Source organism: Ranitomeya variabilis, chromosome 4, assembly GCF_051348905.1.
Source record: "Ranitomeya variabilis isolate aRanVar5 chromosome 4, aRanVar5.hap1, whole genome shotgun sequence".
Classification (NCBI taxonomy): Eukaryota; Metazoa; Chordata; class Amphibia; order Anura; family Dendrobatidae; genus Ranitomeya; species Ranitomeya variabilis.
Window position 1 is genome coordinate 181715258 of NC_135235.1, and position 20527 is coordinate 181735784.

Genomic DNA, 20527 nt, shown 5'->3' on the forward strand with positions numbered 1-20527 from the left:
AAATTTTGAAAATTTCGCAATTTTCCAACTTTGAATTTTTATGCCCTTAAATCACAGACATATGTCACGCAAAATACTTAATAAGTAACATTTCCCACATGTCTACTTTACATCAGCACAATTTTGGAACCAAAATTTTTTTTTGTGACGGAGTTATAAGGGTTAAAAGTTGACCAGCAATTTCTCATTTTTACAACACCATTTTTTTTTTTAGGGACCACATCTCATTTGAAGTCATTTTGAGGGGTCTATATGATAGAAAATACCCAAGTGTGACACCATTCTAAAAACTGCACCCCTCAAGGTACTCAAAACCACTTTCAAGAAGTTTATTAACCCTTCAGGTGTTTCACAGGAATTTTTGGAATGTATAAATAAAAATGAACATTTAACTTTTTTTCACACAAAATTTATTTCAGCTCCAATTTGTTTTATTTTACCAAGGGTAACAGGAGAAAATAGACCCCAAAAATTGTTGTGCAATTTGTCCTGAGTACGCTGATACCCCATATGTGGGTGTAAACCATTGTTTGGGCGCAGGGCAGAGCTCGGAAGGGAAGGAGCGCCATTTGACTTTTCAATGCAAAATTGACTGGAATTGAGATGGGACGCCATGTTGCATTTGGAGAGCCCCTGATGTGCCTAAACATTGAAACCCCCCACAAGTGACACCATTTTGGAAAGTAGACCCCTTAAGGAACTTATCTAGATGTGTGTTGAGCACTTTGACCCAACAAGTGCTTCACAGAAGTTTATAATGCAGAGCCGTAAAAATAAAAAATCATATTTTTTCACAAAAATGATCTTTTCGCCCCCATTTCTTTATTTCCCCAAGGGTAAGAGAAGAAATTAGACCACAAAAGTTGTTGTGTAATTTGTCCTGAGTACGCTGATACCCCATATGTGGGGGGCAACCACTGTTTGGGCGCATGACAGCTCGGAAGGGAAGGAGCGCCATTTGGAATGCAGACTTAAATGGATTGGTCTGCAGGCATCACGTTGCATTTGCTGAGCCCCTGATGTACCCAAACAGTACAAACCCCCCACAAGTGACCCCGTATTGGAAACTAGACCCCCCAAGGAACTTATCTAGATGTGTTGTGAGAACTTTGAACCCCCAAGTGTCTCACTACAGTTTACAACGCAGAGCCGTGAAAATAAAAAAATCCTTTTTTTCCCACAAAACTTATTTTTTGGCCCCCAGTTTTGTATTTTCACAAGGGTAGCAGGAGAAATTGGACCCCAACAGATGATGTCCAATTTGTCCTGAGTACGCTGATACCTCATATGTTGGGGTAAACCCCTGTTTGGGCACACGGGAGAGCTCTGAAGGGAAAGAGCACTGTTTTCCTTTTTCAACGCAGAATTGGCTGGAATTTAGATCGGATGCCATGTCCCGTTTGGAGAGCCCCTGATGTGCCTAAACAGTGGAAACCCCCCAATTATAACTGAAACCCTAATCCAAACACACCCCTTACCCTAATCCCAACAGTAACCCTAACCACTCCTCTAACCCAGACACACCCAACCCTATTCCCAACCGTAAATGTAATCCAAACCCTAACCCTATCTTTAGCCCCAACCCTAGCCCCAACCCTAGCCCCAACCCTAGCCCCAACCCTAGCCCCAACCCTAGCCCCAACCCTAGCCCCATCACTAGCCCCATCACTAGCCCCATCACTAGCCCCATCACTAGCCCCATCACTAGCCCCAACACTAGCCCCAACACTAGCCCCAACACTAGCCCCAACACTAGCCCCAACACTAGCCCCAACACTAGCCCCAACACTAGCCCCAACACTAGCCCCAACACTAGCCCCAACACTAGCCCCAACACTAGCCCCAACACTAGCCCTAGCCCTAATGGGAAAATGGAAATAAATACATTTTTTAATTTTTTTATTTTTCCCTAATTAAGGGGGTGATGAAGGGGGGTTTGATTTACTTTTATAGCGGGTTTTTTAGCGGATTTTTATGATTGGCAGCCGTCACACACTGAAAGACGCTTTTCATTGCAAAAAATATTTTTTGCGTTACCACATTTTGAGAGCTGTAATTTTTCCATATTTGAGTCCACAGTCATGTGAGATCTTGTTTTTTGCGGGACGAGTTGACGTTTTTATTGGTAACATTTTCGGACACGTGACATTTTTTGATCGCTTTTTATTCCGATTTTTGTGAAGCAGAGTGATCAAAAACCAGCTATTCATGAATTTCTTTTGGGGGAGGCGTTTATACCGTTCCGCGTTTGGTAAAATTGATAAAGCAGTTTTATTCGTCGGGTCAGTACGATTACAGCGATATCTCATTTATGTCATTTTTTTTATGTTTTGGCGCTTTTATACGATAAAAACTATTTTATAGAAAAAATAATTATTTTGGTATCGCTTTATTCACAGGACTATAACTTTTTTATTTTTTTGCTGATGATGCTGTATGGTGGCTCTTTTTTGCGGGACAAGATGACGTTTTCAGCGGTACCATGGTTATTTATATCAGTCTTTTTGATCGCGTGTTATTCCACTTTTTGTTCGGCGGTATGATAATAAAGCGTTGTTTTTTGCCTCGTTTTTTTTTTTTTTTTTTCTTACGGTGTTAACCCCTTCAGTAAACTAATGGGGCAGTTTTATAGGTTGGGTCGTTACTGACGCGGCGATACTAAATATGTGTACTTTTATTGTTTTTTTTATTTTATTTAGCTAAAGAAATGTATTTATGGGAATAATATTTTTTTTTTTTCTTTATTTAGGATATTTTTTTTTTTTTTTTTTTTACACACGTGGGGAATTTTTTTTAAACTTTTTTACTTTGTCCCAGGGGGGGAAATTACAGATCATTGATCTGACAGTGTGCACAGCACTCTGTCAGATCGACGATCTGCTGTGCAGGGCTGCAGGCTTACCAGCGCCTGCTCTGAGCAGGCACTCTGTAAGCCACCTCCCTCCCTGCAGGACCCGGATGCCGCGGCCATCTTGGATCCGGGACCTGCGGCGAGGAGGGAGGTAGGAGACCCTCGGAGCAACGCGATCACATCGCGTTGCTCCGGGGGTCTCAGGGAAGCCCGCAGGGAGCCCCCTCCCTGCGCGATGCTTCCCTATACCGCCGGTACACCGCGATCATGTTTGATCGCGTGCCGGGGGTTAATGTGCCGGGGGCGGTCCGTGACCGCTCCTGGCACATAGTACCGGATGTCAGCTGCGATATGCAGCTGACACCCGGCCGCGATCGGCTTCGCTCCCCCCGTGAGCGCGGCCGATCGCGTATGACGTACTATCCCGTCGGTGGTCATACGGGCCCACCCCACCTCGACGGGATAGTACGTCAGATGTCAGAAAGGGGTTAATGCAATGTTGCGGCAACCAAAAAAAGTAATTCTGGTGCTTAAAATTTTTTTTTCTCGCTACGCTGTTTAGCGATCAGGTTAATCCTTTTTTTTATTGATAGATCGGGCGATTCTAAATGCAGCGATACCAAATATGTGCAGGTTTGATTTTTTTTATTATTGATTTATTTTGAATGGGGCGAAAGGGGGGGTGATTTAAACTTTTTTATATTTTTATTTTTACTTTTTTTCACTTTTTTTCACATTTTTTTTTTTTTTTTTACTTATGCCATGTTTCAATAGAAGCTGGCACAACTCGATCACCTCTGCTACATAGCAGCGATCATCAGATCGCTGCTATGCAGCAGAAATGCAGGTGTGCTATGAGCACAGACCACAGGGTGGCGCTCACAGCTATCCGGGATCAGTAACCATAGAGGTCTCAAGGACCTCTATGGTTACTCTGCAGAAGCATCGCTGACCCCCGATCATGTGACGGGGGTCTGCGATGCGCTCATTTCCGGCCGGAAGCGCCGGTTAAATGCCGCTGTCAGCGTTTGACAGCAGCATTTAACTAGTTAATAGCGGCAGGTGAATCGCGATTTCACCCGCCGCTATTGCGGGCACATGTCAGCTGTTCAAAACAGTTGACATGTCCCGGCTTTGATGCGGCCTCACCACGGAGCCCTGCATCAGAGGGGGATCTGACCTCGGTCGTACTATCCCGTCCGAGGTCAGAAAGGGGTTAATGGAAATATAGTGGGCTTCCACATTACTGGTAGCACAAAGGCTGTGGAAAAGCGAAATGGCTCCTCACCGCCAAAAGAAATGCAGCAAATTCTCCACTCCCAAATCCAAATGTGCCCTCCCTTCTGAGCCCCAGTGTGTCTAAACGACATTTAGTGCCCACATGTCTGGCATTTCTGTAGTGATGAGCATCCGCCTAATTTACAGGTGCGTGTCTCCAGAAGCATGAGCTGGGTATAATTTACTGGTGACTGCAACGGCAGTTTGCAATTTTAACTCTGCAACATCCACTGCTGTCTCTTTCTGGAAAACACCCATGGAGTCAAAATCGTCACTACATCTGTAGATAAATTCCCAAAGGGTTATAGTTTCCAAAATGGGGTCACTTGAGGGGGGATTCTGCTTTTCTAGCACTTAAGGGCTCTTTATATGGAATCCACAAACTAGTCTAGGAAAATCTGTTTCAGGAGGCAAATAGCAATCTGTCACTCCCGAGTGACTCCGTATGGCAAAGTAGTACTCTACAGCCACATAATGGGGTATTTCTACATTCAGCAGAAATTGTGGGACAAATTCTGTTGTCATTTTTACCCATTTCCCAGTGTGAAAATGTAAAATTTGAGGCTAACATACAATCTTGGTGGTAAAAATGTAAATTTATTTTTTCTTCACTGCCCAATGGTAGAAAAGTCTGTGACACACCTGTGGTGTCAATATAATCACTGCACCCCTAGATGAATTTTAATTAGTAAAATGGGGTCGTTTATGGGGGCTCTGCCTTTCTGGCACCGTGCAGCAAAATCTGCACTGTAATATGGCGCTACTTCCCTTCTGAGCTTTGCACTGTGCCTCAAAAGTAGTTTTCGACCACATATGGGGTATCGGTGAACTCAGAAGAAATTGCACAATATACCTTGGGGTCCATTTTCTCATTTTCCCCTTGTGAAAATACAAAAATTATAGCTAAAAAAGATTTTTGTGAGAATTTTTTTTTTTCACGGCTTAACGTTATAAACTTCTGTGAAGCACCTGGGGGTTCAAGGTGCTCAATACACATCTAGATAAGGTCCCAAAGGGGTATAACTTCCAAAACAGTGTCCCTTGTGGGGAGTTTCCACTGTTTTGGCACATTAGTGTCTCTTCAAACGTGACATGGCGTCTGCTAATTATTCCATAAAAATTTGCATTCAAAAATTCAAATGGCGCTTCTTCCTTTCCAAGCCCTTCCGTTCTTCCAAACAGTAGTATTCCCCCACATAAGGGGTATCATCGTGTACACAGGAAAAATTGCACAACAAATTGTATGGAGCATTTTCTCCTGTTACCCTTATGGAAATTCAAAATATGGTTTATTTGGGAAAAATTCCTGTGAAGCACCTGAAGGGTTAATAAACTTCTTGAATGTGGTTTTGAGTACCTTGAGGGGTGCAGTTTTTAAAATGGTGTCAATGTTGGTCTTTTTCTGTCATATAGGCCTCTCAGTCACTTCAAATGTGAGGTGGTCCCTAAAAAAAAATGGTTTTTCAAATTTTGTTGTAAAAATGAGAAATCGCTGGTCAAGTTTTAACCCTTATAACTTCCTAACAAAAACAAATTGTTTCAAAAATTGTGCTGATGTAAAGTAGACATGTGGGAAATGTTATTTATTAACTGTTTTGTGCGCTATGACTCTGATATAAGGGCATAGAAGTAAAAATTGTGAAATTTTCCAAATTTTCAACGAATTTTGATTTTTTTCCCAAATAAATGCAAGTCATATTGAAGAAATTTTACTGCTGTCGTAAAGTACAATATGTCACAAGAAAACGTTCTGAGAATCACCGGGATCCGTTGAAGCGTTCCAGAGTTATTACCTCATAAAGTGAAAGTGGTCAGAATTGTAAAAATTGGCCTGGTCGTTGAGGGGAAAACAGCCTTCGTCTCAAAGGGGTTAAACAGCGTGAACAGAAAAAAATTTAGAATGCCTAAATTGTGGTTTTAAAAAAAAAAAGTGCTGAAAACGCATTGATATTATTTTGGTAGCTATATTTACCGAAAAATGAAAACCTTACAGGTCTCGGTAAATGACAATGCAAGTACCGTAAATATTTTTTTTTAGTACAAATTTCTGTGTTTTGGTTATTTTTTAACCAGTAAAAAAAATTGAAAGAAAAACTGGACAAGTTTGGTAATGCTTTAATAGTACCAACGAGGGCGATCATACTGTATTTCTAGGTCATTTTTGCCACACGGTGAATGCCATAGAAATATTTCCAAAAAACAATGTCAGAATTGCATGATTCATTTCACCGTACTACTGAAGTCCGTTTCACCATCGAGAGAAGCAGGGTAAAATCAACTACAGCTCACTTTCATGCCTCCATAATGCATTCTTTCACAGAATATGCTGCTCAATTTTAGCAGCGGCTGTTTTCTTGCTGCTCTTTGTTACAGGCTTTGTCACAGAAGCCATGGTATCCTCAGATGGTTGGGCGTAAGCAATACAGCTTAGAAAAAAGAACAGCTCTAGGAAATCGAATGCTTAACATGATGTAAGGAAAAAAAAAACACATTTGCATATGTGTTAAATTTTTGTTTCCCATTACATCTCGGATTTATTTCCTAGAGAATCAACAGGTTTAGGCGGGCAGCAGGAACGAATGAGACCTTTATTTCAATACTGTGATGTTTATTCATTTTACTTGCATATATAGCGCCATTAATTTCACAGCGCTTACAGACCTCATCATGGTGATGTGCCTCTATAATATAGTTTTGCTAAAATGTGCAGTTTTTTTTTAGATGCGGTGCTAGCTATGAGAACTAGAAGTCGAGTGTATCGATGTGTGGGTTTGAGCTCTCCGCATCATGCGCCTTATAAGTTGAAATCTGCAGGTAGTTGATTAAGCCTTCTTCAAGATTTTATTCCTACTGTTCAGTGGAGTACAATTTATAGTGTTAAATCTAATTGTTTGGGTTTTTTTTTTTTTTTTTTTTTTTAAATCCCTTGCTAAATTTTTCTCTGTTTTTCTTTGTGCATTAAGGTAATGTTAAAGTCGATTCCAACATTCTTGAGCTGTTTTCATAGATTGGTTGCATCTGTCATGCATGAGGGACGACAAAAAGGAGATAAAGGTAACTTTCTTTATAGATTATGAGGGTAAACACTAGTGTACAACTCTAAAGAATAAATAAATGTAATTCTATTATTCTCTCCTGTTAACGAAGATCCTCCATGCTCCTTATCAGTGGCTCCTCTTTGTACCTTTCCTAACGCTAGGACATCCATTCTATGAACTGGGGCCCAGAATTGAACTGCATATTCCAGATGAGGTCACACTTTGTAAAGTCTGATATAGAAGTACACACAGATCCTTCTCTACAAGATACTCTCCAAGGTTTACTCCCCTATAGAACATATGATGCTTATAGTACAGGGTCTGCCTATAGGGGTGCTGTCTTATACTACAGGGTCTGCCTATAGGGGTGCTGCTTTATACTGCAGGGTCTGCACAAGGCGTCAAACGTCACTGCGCATGCACAGTGAAGGGGACAGGTCCCTGGGCTTGCGTATAAGGCATACAGACGTCCAGCCGAGCGCAGGATACGGCAGGCAGCAGTACGGCCACAGCATCATAAATGCACATTGCAAGTTCCCAAAAAGGACTGGATAAAGGAAAGATGTATACACCCAGCTGATACCAGATAATGCAGAAAAAACAAACCATCACAACATGACACATTATATCAGCATAGAAAAGTATATGTAGGCAGGCACATTTGCAGGATGCCGTGTAGGAGAGTCTCTGGAATTGATAGTAGCTAGAAGGGCAGAGTAGAAGGTCACTGTTAACACCATGGGTCACAGGTGGTTCTAAACCAGACCTGGGCAAAGTGCAGCCCGTGGGAAAGAGACAGCCATGGGGCTGATAACCAGAGGTCCACAGGCTGCACTGTGCCCGCCTGCTCGTTGTCTCCATATGCTGCTCTGCGCTGCGCCACTGACTCCTTTGGTGGAGGAGCAGCCTCCGGCCACTTCCTCTACCAATCAGCGTGTGAAACAGCTGATGCAATGACCTCATTTCATGGTGCTGCACATGATTCTGCACATGGGGAGGAATGTACTGGAAATCACCGCACACTCAGAACCGGTATGATGCAAAAATATTACACAAGTTTATTGTGTTCACAGTCAATGTTGCCACAAAAGAAAACATGCTGACAGAAACCCAACGTTTCGACCCTCCCTGGTCTTATTCATGGGGTTACTACGGAAAACAAAGAGATAATATCTGATTTAAATCTGGTAACATCGACCGAGGCAAAGATGATTTAGCTTATTCTCACGTTACATCTTAATAAATATATATATATATATATATATATATATATATATATATATATATATATATATATATATATATACACACACACACCAAAAAATAAAGATAAGTGGACAAGCATTAATGATATTTACAAATATATACAGATATAAATACAAAGGGAGAGGAGCCAGAGATGGTAAGAGACTAACATTGTAGAGCAACAATATTCGATTCAAAGATACATGTGACATTAACCTGAATAGGGGATGTTGGAGATAAAGGATGTCATATAAGCTAGTTACCTTATTTTACGATTAGACACATATAAGAGTGGCAGACGTAGAGTAGGAGCAAAGATCCCTTGGCGTATAAATTGTCACTGTGATAGATGATAGAACAAAGTTACATAGGGATAAGTGTGAACAGAATATGTAGGGCATCTAGATGTAGTGTGCAAGTAGGGTCCCCTGGCATACAGAATGTGGATGGTAATTATGGAGGGGAGGTATAGTGGGAGAGACATGGGATATAGGGTGGAGTGTTATGCCTTATAGTACTACCGATCCCCACTGGTGTTATGGTGGTTGTCTAGTTGGTACTACATAGTTATCCTACAGTACTTAAAGGTTTACTGGTCCCCAAAGGTGCTATTGTGATGGTTATTAGGATCTATCAGTTTAATAGGATACATTCCCTCTATATACAGTTATGCCACGCTCTGTCACTCTGGTCCGACCACCCTACCTCTATAAGGGTCCCACTCATACATGCCCAGTAACATCCCTGGCATTCCTAATTTACCTATATACGTATACATCTTTATTTATACGTGCATATACTTATAGACGCATACAGCACGCTCCCGGGCTCATACATAGAGGCAGATGAAAACATTCACAGCGCTCCCATTGGTGCATGTGACTGCAGCTGAGCACACCCATCTCCTGGCAACATGCCCTCACATACACGCAGCGCCTATTGCTCATGCGCGGTAGCTCCAGCACAGAGCGCCACATCACTTCCGGTTTGAGGGGCCGTACTTCCAGTACGGCGGTGCCCACGGCGGCACTTAAACCCCGACCGCCTCCCCCATTCTCACAGGTCACATCCAGCAGGGCGCGGGAGCGCCGCTCACATGGGACAACCAGGCATAACAGGTATCTACTCTCCTCCAACCCACCCCGCTGCGCCACCACTGCCTCTGCAGATTATCCCACATCACAGAATGTCTTCCACAGGCCCACCCAGGACGTGACAGTCCCTCACTGGGAATCTGTGTCCCCGTCTTAATCCTTGCCAAGGTAACAGGTTCATTATATAATGCTAACCCCTACAGTTCTACCATCACCATAGCACCTTTGGGGACCAGTAACCCTTTAAGTACTGTAGGATAACTATGTAGTACCAACTAGACAACCACCATAACACCAGTGGGGATCGGTAGTACTATAAGGTAGTGATTTTCAACCAGTGTTCCGCGGCACACTAGTGTGCCGCGACACATAGTCTGGTGTGCCGCGGGGAAAGTTCCCCAAACTATGCTTTAACCCTTTCTACCCTTTCAATTTGCGCTGCCTGGCACAAGCATCTTCTCAGTCAGTGCAGGGCCAGGCACATAGGGGTTAAGGACACAGCCAGCGTGACATTGTGGGCGGAGAGTTCTCCTGCTCTACTCTCCTGGCTGCTGCAGTGCTGAACTTATCAGGCACAGGCAGATTCCCGGAGCTCCTACCGGCACCTGAGTGAGTGCCATGCTATCGTTGTATGTTCTGACAGTCTACTCTGGGTGACCTGGGGCGGCCATGGGCTGGGCGGCTGCAGCTGATATATATATATATATATATATATATATATATATATATATATATATATATATATATATATATATATATATATATATATATATATATATATATATATACACACTACAGCAGCCGCCCAGCCCAGGCCCCCAGCGCAGCCTGTATAGATACAGTGTATATAATATATATACAGGACAGGTGCTGGGGGCCTGGGCTGGGCGGCTGTTGAAGTATATACACTGCACAGTACCTCTCCCCTGTGTATATACACCGCACAGTACCTCTCCTCCTGTATATATACACCACACAGTACCTCTCCTCCTGTATATATACACCACACAGTACCACTCCTCCTGCCCTGTATATATACACTGCACAGTACCTCTCCCCTGTATATATACACAGCAAAGTACCTCTCCCGTGTATATATACACCGCACAGTACCTCTCCCCTGTATATATACACCGCACAGTACCTCTCCTCCTGTATATATACACTGCACGGCACCTCTCCCCTGTATATATACACCGCACAGTACCTCTCCTCCTGTATATATACACCGCACAGTACCTCTCCTCCTGTATATATACACTGCACAGCACCTCTCCCCTGTATATATACACAGCACAGTACCTCTCCCCTGTATATATACACCGCACAGTACCTCTCCCCTGTATATATACACTGCACAGTACCTCTCCCCTGTATATATACCACACAGTACCTCTCCTCCTGTATATATACACTGCACAGCACCTCTCCCCTGTATATATACACAGCACAGTACCTCTCCCCTGTATATATACACAGCACAGTACCTCTCCCCTGTATATATACACTGCACAGTACCTCTCCTCCTGTATATATACACTGCACAGCACCTCTCCCCTGTATATATACACAGCACAGTACCTCTCCCCTGTATATATACACTGCACAGTACCTCTCCCCTGTATATATACCACACAGTACCTCTCCTCCTGTATATATACACTGCACAGCACCTCTCCCCTGTATATATACACAGCACAGTACCTCTCCCCTGTATATATACACAGCACAGTACCTCTCCCCTGTATATATACACAGCACAGTACCTCTCCCCTGTATATATACACAGCACAGTACCTCTCCCCTGTTTATATACACCGCACAGTACCTCTCCCCTGTATATATACACTGCACAGTACCACTCCAAGGAGTTCCCCATTCTGGCCAACAAAGCTATTTTGACATTGCTCCCATTTTCGACCACATATCTATGTGAGCTGGGCTTCTCAAGCTTGACTGCGATAAAAACTAAAAACAGGGAGAGACTGAGAACTGTTGAGGAAGAGCTTTGTGTGTGTCTTTCCACCATTCCTGCCAGGATATCCCTTTTGTGTTTATCGAAACAGGCCCAGGTTTCACACTGAGTGAGTATAAATACATTTAGAATCTATATTATTAACTATATGTAGAATATGTACTGTTTTAGTGTCATTTTGTGCCATTTTGGTTGGTGGTGTGCCCCGGGATTTTTTAAGTATAAAAAGTGTGCCGCAGCTCAAAAAAGGTTGAAAATCACTGCTATAAGGCATAACACTCCACCCTATATCCCATGCCTCTCCCACTATACCTCCCCTCCATAATTACCATCCACATTCTTTATGCCAGGGGACCCTACTTGCACACTACATCTAGATGCCCTACATATTCTGTTCGCACTTATCCCTATGTAACTTTGTTCTATCATCTATCACAGTGACAATTTATACGCCAAGGGATCTTTGCTCCTACTCTACGTCTGCCACTCTTATGTGTCTAATTGTAAAATAAGGTAACTAGCTTATATGACATCCTTTATCTCCAACATCCCCTATTCAGGTTAATGTCACATGTATCTTTGAATCAAATATTAATAAAATGTTAGTCTCTTACCATCTCTGGCTCCTCTCCCTTTGTATTTATATCTGTATATATTTGTAAATATCATTATTGCTTGTCCAGTTTTTTTTATTTTTTGGTGTGTGTGTGTGTGTGTGTGTGTGTGTGTATATATTATGATTTAACTTATTCTCACGTTACATCTTCTTTGCCTCTGTCGATGTTACCAGATTTAATTCTGATATTAGCTCTTTGTTTTCCGTAGTAACCCCATGAATAAGACCCGGGAGGGTCGAAACTTTGGGTTTCTGTCAGCACGTTTTCTTTTGTGGCAACATTGACTGTGAACACAATAAACTTGTGTAATATTTTTGCATCATACCGGTTCTGAGTGTGCGGTGATTTCCAGTACATGACTATTGGGACCACATGGTCTGTTCCACCAGCACCTCCCTGTTCTTGACCTGAGTGCACACCATTACTTCGCACATGGGTAGGAGACATGGTTCTGCACATAGTGATGCACATGGGGGGGTGACATGGTGCTGCACATGGAGGGAAACATTGTTCTGCACATTGGGGGAGACATGGTTCTATACATGGGGGGAGATATGGTTCTGCACATGGGGGGAGACATTGTTCTGCACATGGTGCTGCACATAAGGGGTTAACAAGGTGCTGCACATGGGAGGAGACATGGTTCTGCACAAGGTTGTCCACATGGAGGGGGAGCTGACATGGTGCTGCACATGGTGGTGACATAATGCTGCAGATGGTGATTACATGATGCTTACCATGGGGGTGACATGGTGCTGCATATGGCCGTGACATGGTGCTGCACATGGTGGTGACATGGTGCTGCACATGGGGGTGACAAGGTACACATGGTGCTGCATATGGGGGTGAGATGCTGCATATGGGGCGACATGCTGCACATGGGGAGGCTATGGGGGAGACATGCATTCTGTATAGGGAGGCAGTGTAGGGCTCATGCAGTGTATATGGAGAGGCTGTGTGGGGCTCATGCTACATATAAGGGGCTGTTGGATTGCTCATACGATATACAGAAGGGGCTGTTCTCTGGTTCAAACGATATATAGGGGGATGTCAGTATACTTTATTCTGCTCAATATTAAGTGATACAATGAATATTAATAAAATTATCAATATAATTATAATATATCGATATTAATATTGAGCAGAATTAATTTTGACCTATTGGTTCGGCCCTCCACAACAGATGCGGTCTATCATGTGGCCTCTCGGGAAAATTAATTGCCCTCCCCTGCTCGAAACAATGAATAACAAAAATAAATAAGAAATGAGTCTATAAAAACGTGGTTCAAATCAAAACATCTGGACTAAGGAGGTTAAGGTGGACAAAAGGGATTGCGGACCAAATGTAAGGCTTATTGAATATACAAATGAAAATATTATAAGAAAGAAGCGTAACTGAGGAACTCATTGAGGCCCATGGGGGGGCCATAGTATCTAAAGCAGTGTTCCCCTACTCCGGTCCTCAAAGGCCACCAACAGGTCATGTTTTCAGGATTTCCTTAGTATTGCACAGGTGATAATTGCTTTACCTGGACAGGCAAGAATTCCATCACCTGTGCAATACTAAGGAAATCCTGAATACATGGCCTGTTAGTGGCTCTTGAGGACCGGAGTTGGGGAACACTGATCTAAAGTAACAATCCACTTGGTTTCCCTCTGGGCAAGAAGCCTTCTTATGCACTTTCATGTATTGGACAGGTCTTACCAGGGTGCACCTCTTAATATCATTGTATTCTCTTTGCTTTATTTCTTCAGCATACAGGTGATGTCCTATTACTTTTCTACTTACTATGTATTGCCCCGTCACATGTTTGTCTAAGTAGCTCTCCACTTAATCCTATTGTCTTTTTATATTAATAATACTGTAATAAATTTGTACATGTTTGTACTACATTAGTCTGATACCCCTTATTCTCCTATTGTTCTCATGTTTTTTGGAGTCGGCTTTTTTTTTTATAGGGTGGGTCACCACCAGTGTCGCCACCCTGGCCATCTAGAATGCAACTGGGATTTTTGTTTCCATCAATCTCATTATGTTGCAGCACGACGCACTCATGATGGTCTCCTAGTCAAAATAGGCTCTGCAGAGTGGAGGAGGTGACAGGCTCGTTTCCCAAGACCACAATTTACTGATCTGGTTGCTGTTCCAGAATCTTGCGTATCTTTTTGCTCAATTCTGATATTGGCCTAAATATACTGACCTAAAGATCAATATGACACTAGTAAACTGTCTCCATATTACTGGAATCGAAGAAGCTTCCTAAAGTTATTACCAAATAAACTTGACACGTCAGATTTAAAAAATCGGGATCTGTCAGAAAGGAAAAAAAAACTGGGTGAGAAGGGAGGGGTCATGTCATGACTTATTACCAATTTGACAGTGAAAGAATTAAATGTAGCTTGCACAAAGTTCCTTTGCTTTGCATGTCATGTTAATCAGTGGCAAGTTATAAATTCTGTGCATTTGCAGCTAATAGAGTTGTACCTACTATACTATTCAATAAGTTTAGTTCACCTTTTAATTCTTATGTTTTACAGGTGCCACCTATGTTCAAAAATGTGCCAAATTAGTAGAAAGAATGTACACTTACATTGCTGCAAAGACTGAGGAATTCACGGTGTTTTCTACTTTCATGGTTTCACGATATATACATGAACTACAAAAGGTATAACTGCTTATCTTACTTCACTTTGACTAAGAACTCGCTGTGACTTCAATTTTGAATTTGGATGCCACTCATTCAAGTCTATGGGTGCGTAATAAATATCAGACTGCACTCAGATGGCATCTGAGTGCAGTCAGATTTCCGTAGACTCTCAGAATGGAGAAATTTTGTTTTCCTTTTCCTCAGTGTGCAGCGATTCTCTCATCTGAGAGAACGGGATAGCGCTATGCTTTCTTTCTGATCAAACTCTGATCAAAGTGTAATTTGCACAGTTGGCCCAATTCTCTCAGGTGAGAGGATCTATGGCCTTCTGACTGTGGCCTAACAAAGATGTCCTTTCTATACTATAGACAATATGAACATGGCTCTGAATAAGTTTTAATGCATTGTACACAAAAGTCAACTGTGTGTATGTCTCGAGTAATCGAGCACCTCTGCTGAAATACATATACCGGTAAATCTACTGTAGCTAGCAAAAAGTATTCACACCTTTGGCATTTTTTGTGTTTTCCTACCTCACAACCTGGAATTCCACTCTTTTTTTTTTTTTTTGTGATGGTTTGCATCAGTTCATGTAAAGAATATGCCTACAACTGTGAACATTTGGTTTTCTTTTTTTGTGAAGCAAACAACAAATACGATGTAACAACTGAAAACTGGGCAATGGGCATAACTAAAGTCAGTACTTTGTAGAGCCTCGTTTTGCAGTAATTACTGCTGTAAGTCGCTGTGGATAAGTCTCTGAGCTTTTCATATCTTGCCACTGGGATTTTTGACAATTCCTCACTGCAAAATGGTTCCAGCTCCTTCAAGTTGGATGGTTTCCTCTGGTGAACAGCAATCTTCAAGTCTGACCACAGATTCTCAATTTGATTAAGGTCTGTGCGTTGACTAGGCAACTCCAAAAAATGTACACATTTCCTCTTAAACCACTTGAGTGCTGCTTTAGCAGTATGCTTTGGGTCATTGTCTTGTTGGAAGGTAAACTTCCGTAACATTATCAAATCACTGACAGACTGAAACGGGTTTTGTTCAAGAATATTCTGTATGTCACACCATCTATCTTCTCCCGGACTTAAACCATTTTCCCTGTCCCTACTGCTGAAAAACATCCCGACAGCATGATGTTGCCACCACCATGTTTCACTGTGGGGAAGATGGTCTTGGGGTGATGAACTGTGTTGGTTTGTTGCCAGACATAGCATTTACCTTGGTGGCCCAAAGGGTGATTTGCGGAGTTTCCCACATGTCTTTTGGCAAAATCAAAAAGTACCTTACAATTTTTGTGTGTAAGTAAAGTCTTTTTCCTGCTCACTCTTCCATAAAGGCCACCTCTATGGAGTGTCATCTGGACAGATACGCCAGTCTCTCCTTGGGAACTCTGCATCTCCTTCAAGTTTACTGTTGATCTCTGTGTTGCCTCTGGGGTTGTATGGTTAGTGGTATCTCTTGCTTAGTGGTGTTGCAGCCTCTGTGTACTTTCAGAAAAGGTGTGTATATACTTAAAGACCATGTAAGAATAGAATGTACACAGGTGGACTTCCTTTCACTAAGCATGTGACTTATGAAGGTAATTTATTCCATCTGAAATTTTTAGAGGCTTCATAGCAAAAATGTTGAATACATATGCACATGCCAATTTTTACTTATTTGCTCCTAGAAATTTAATTTATGCCTTTATTTTTCTCACTTCACTTCACCAACTTAGACTATTTAGTGCTGATGCATAATACACATAATACACAAATCGGATTACCTATGTAACAAAATAGGTAAAAAGCCAAGGGGGTGAATATTGTCACAAACTGCTGTAAATGATAGACCTCAGTTTTGGACTGTTGTGTCTGTAGTTAAGAGGTCCATCTTTAACTTACAAAACCTGTTTCACCTTAATCCCATTGGACATACTATCCAGTCGAGGTGACCTGGGACTTAATTCCCAGTGACTTGATAGTACGTCCAGCGCAATCAGCCGCGCTAACGGGGGGATCGCGGCCGGGTGTCAGCTGACTATCACAGCTGACATCCGGCACTATGTGTCAGGAGCGGTCACGGACTGCTCCTGGCACATTAACCCCCGGCACACTGCGATCAAACATGATCACAGTGTTCCGACGGCACAGGGAAGCATCTCGCAGGGAGGGGGGCTCCCTGCGTACTTCCCTGAGACCCTCGGTACAAGGCGATGTGCTCACCTTGTACCAAGCGTCTCCTCCCTGCAGGCCCCAGATCCAAAATGGCCGCGGGGCTACATCCGGGTCCCGCAGGGAGGTGGCTTATCAGCGCCAGCTCAGAGCCAGCGCTGGTAAGCCTGCAGCCCTCCATGTCAGAACGCTGATCTGACACAGTGCTCTGCAAAGTGTCAGATCAGCGATCTGACCCTATAACATGATGCCATCCCCCCGGGGCAATGTTATAAAGTAAAAAAAAAATATTCACATGTGTTAAAAAAAAAAATCCTAAATAAAGGAGAAAAAAAATAAATAAATAAAAAAAAAAATATATATATATATATATATATATATATATATATATATATATATATATATATATATATATATATATATATATTCCCATAAATACATTTCTTTATCTAAATAATAAACAATAAAAGTACACATATTTAGTATCGCCACGTCTGTAAAGACCCCACCTATAAAAATGTCCCGCTAGTTAACCCCTTCAGTGAACGCAGTAAAAAAAGAGGCAAAAAACGCTTTATCATACCGCTGAACAAAAAGTGGAATAACACGTGATCAAAAAGACAGATATAAATATCCATGGTACCGCTGAAGACGTCATCTTGTCCCGCAAAAAATGAGCCGCTATACAGCAACATCAGCGAAAAAATAAAAAAAGTTATAGTCCTCAGAATAAAGCGATGCAAAAATAATTATTTTTTCTATAAAATAGTTTTTATCGTGTAAAAAGCGCCAAAACATAAAAATGATATAAATGAGGTATTGCTGTAATCGTACTGACCCGAAGAATAAAATTGCTTTATCACTTTTACCAAACGCAGAACGGTATAATTGCCCCCCCACAAAAGAAATTCATGAATAGCTGGTTTTTGGTCATTCTGCCTCACAAAAATCGGAATAAAAAGCGATCAAAAAATAAAGGCCATTCTTTGTAAGAAAAAAAAATTGATTAGGGTCACAATTTTTCAATCGATGGACCTGTGTGAGGTGTTGTCTTGTATGGCCAGCTGCCATTTGCATTTCTATCAATGTGTGATACATATAGCTATTTGATTGCATTTTATTGCATTTTTGTTTTCTTGTTTAAAGATAGGAATGGCAACAGAAAAGCAAATAGTTCTTGCTTTTTTATTTATTTTTCTCTTTATGCTTATTTCGATGAATTGGATTTGTATGGAAAAGGCAGTAACAAATATGTTTAGTTTTTAGTTTCATAATTTCTTTGAGTTTATTTTTAACGTGGTAAAAAGTAACCGCTGGCACCCTGCAATTGCAAAATTTAAATGATGCTGTCAGTGATTGACAGAAGGAAGATACTGTCACAATCAGAAATGGTTCGGGCGCCGCTCCTGAGCTTGCACTATATACATAGTGACCCAACACAGGATGTACTATTTAATTAGTAGCATTTTACAAAAGATGACTGTTTCTTATCAACTTTTGGAATGTAAACCCTTTTTGTTTTGTTTTCGTATAGGTGACACTTCAACCTGAAGTTAAAAAGTGTCTGACAGAAGGAATATTTCATATCTTGGATCTTTGTATTGATCGCGATGTTAAGTTCTTAAATGCATCCTTACAAATTGGAGCACGAGAAGTATTTAAAGAATTGTACCTTGATTATTCTTCCCACTACAAGACAAAGAATCAAGAAGAAGGAAAATATACAGCGTAACGGTGGCTCAGTGGTTAGGTCTGGATATTTGCAACACTGGTGAATTTAAATCCAGGCTAGGACAACATCTGCATGGACATGGAGGATTACAAGCACTCAATTTTCCACCCACTCTCCAAAAACTTTCTTCTAGGCTTATTCATTGTCAGTGAAATTTGCCCCAGCATGTATATATGAGAGAGAAATTAAAAACCATCTTTTACCTCATTGCAGAATATGATTATGGTATAAAGCAGAAAATGTGTTTAAATAATAGAAATTGTTTAATACGAGCTTATTTAATAAAGTAATTATGATTTGCATTACTGTAGAAAAAAGATGAAGGTCCAAGCTTTGTATGCATAACAGACAAATGTATTTGCAACTGCTGCTTTCTTAAGCAACTCCTGATTAGATTAGATTGTTCTATGCTCAAGTGATTTATTTAACCCCTTTGCGACATGCGCCATACTAGTACTGCTCTGAGGGAGGTACGTTCGCGCAAACCACAGTACTAGTACGACGCACCGATCGCACGGCCTCACGCTGACCGCTGTGGCGATCGGGTGTGGGTTTCAGTTGTATGTGGGCATTTAACCATTCTGATGCAGTTGTCTGTATTGACAGTGGCATAGAGAAGCATCGCGCAGGGAGACAACGCGATTTGCATTGTCCTGATGGTCTCCATGGAGACCCCCTGCTCCAAGATGGCTGGGGGTCCTTCCAGGTCCTGCAGGGAGGTGGTTTGTAAGCGCCTGCTAAAGGTACCTTCACACTAAGCGACTTTGCAGCGAGAACGACGACGATTTGTGACGTTGCAGCGTCCTGGATAGCGATCTCATTGTGTTTGACACGCAGCAGCGATCTGGATCCCGGTGTGATATCGCTGGTCGGACCTAGAAGTCCAGAACTTTATTTCGTCGCTGATCACCCGCTGTCATCGCTGGATCGGTGTGTGTGACACCGATCCAGTGATGTGTTCACTTGTAACCAGGGTAAATATCGGGTTACTAAGCGCAGGGCCGCGCTTAGTAACCCGATATTTACCCTGGTTACCATTGTAAAAGTAAAAAAAAAAACACTACATACTCACCTTCTGATGTCTGTCACGTCCCCTGCCGGCGGCTTCCCTGCACTGAATGTGTCAGCGCCGGCATTAAAGCAGAGCACAGCGGTGACGTCACCGCTGTGCTCTGCTTTACGGCCGGCCGGCGCTGACACATTCAGTGCAGGGAAGCCGCCGGCGGGGGACGTGACAGACATCAGAAGGTGAGTATGTAGTTTTTGTTTTTTTTTACTTTTACAATGGTAACCATGGTAAATATCGAGTTACTAAGTGCGGCCCTGCACTTAGTAACCCGATGTTTACCCTGGTTACCCGGGTGCTGCAGGGGGACTTCGGCATCGTTGAAGACAGTTTCAACTATGCCGAAGTCGTTCCTCTGATCGTTGGTCGCTGGAGAGAGCTGTCTGTGTGACAGCTCCCCAGCGACCACACAACGACTTACCAACGATCGCATCGCTGGTCGTGATCGTTGGTAAGTCGTTTAGTGTAACGGTACCTTAAGAGCAGGTGCTGGCATACCTCCTTACCTGCCTGTCAGATTGCTGATCTGATGCTCTGCAGTGCAGAGTATCAGATCAGCGATCTGATATTACACTGTGTGCAGAATTATTAGGCAAGTTGTATTTTAGAGGATTATTTTTATTATTGATCAACAACTATGTTCTCAATCAACCCAAAAAACTCCTAAATATCAAAGCTTAATATTTTTGGAAGTTGGAGTGTTTTTTTGTTTTTTAGATTTGGCTATCTTAGAAGGATATCTGTTTGTGCAGGTAACTATTACTGTGCAGAATTATTAGGCAACTTAATAAAAACCAAATATATTCCCATCTCACTTGTTT

General features: G+C 42.0%; 1 protein-coding gene across 3 annotated transcripts in view; it reads left to right on the forward strand.

Annotated features, from left to right (window-relative positions):
- The window catches only part of URB2 (URB2 ribosome biogenesis homolog), a 139141-nt gene extending 119477 nt beyond the window's left edge, over positions 1–19664 (forward strand). For all 3 annotated transcript variants that reach the window (XM_077259447.1, XM_077259449.1, XM_077259448.1), the window contains 3 exons: positions 7093–7183; positions 14637–14764; positions 18443–19664. In XM_077259447.1, coding sequence (XP_077115562.1) covers positions 7093–7183; positions 14637–14764; positions 18443–18640 — 417 coding nt within the window. In that variant the 3' untranslated portion in view covers positions 18641–19664. The remainder of the gene's footprint in view (positions 1–7092; positions 7184–14636; positions 14765–18442) is intronic.
- The last annotated feature ends 863 nt before the right edge of the window (positions 19665–20527 follow it).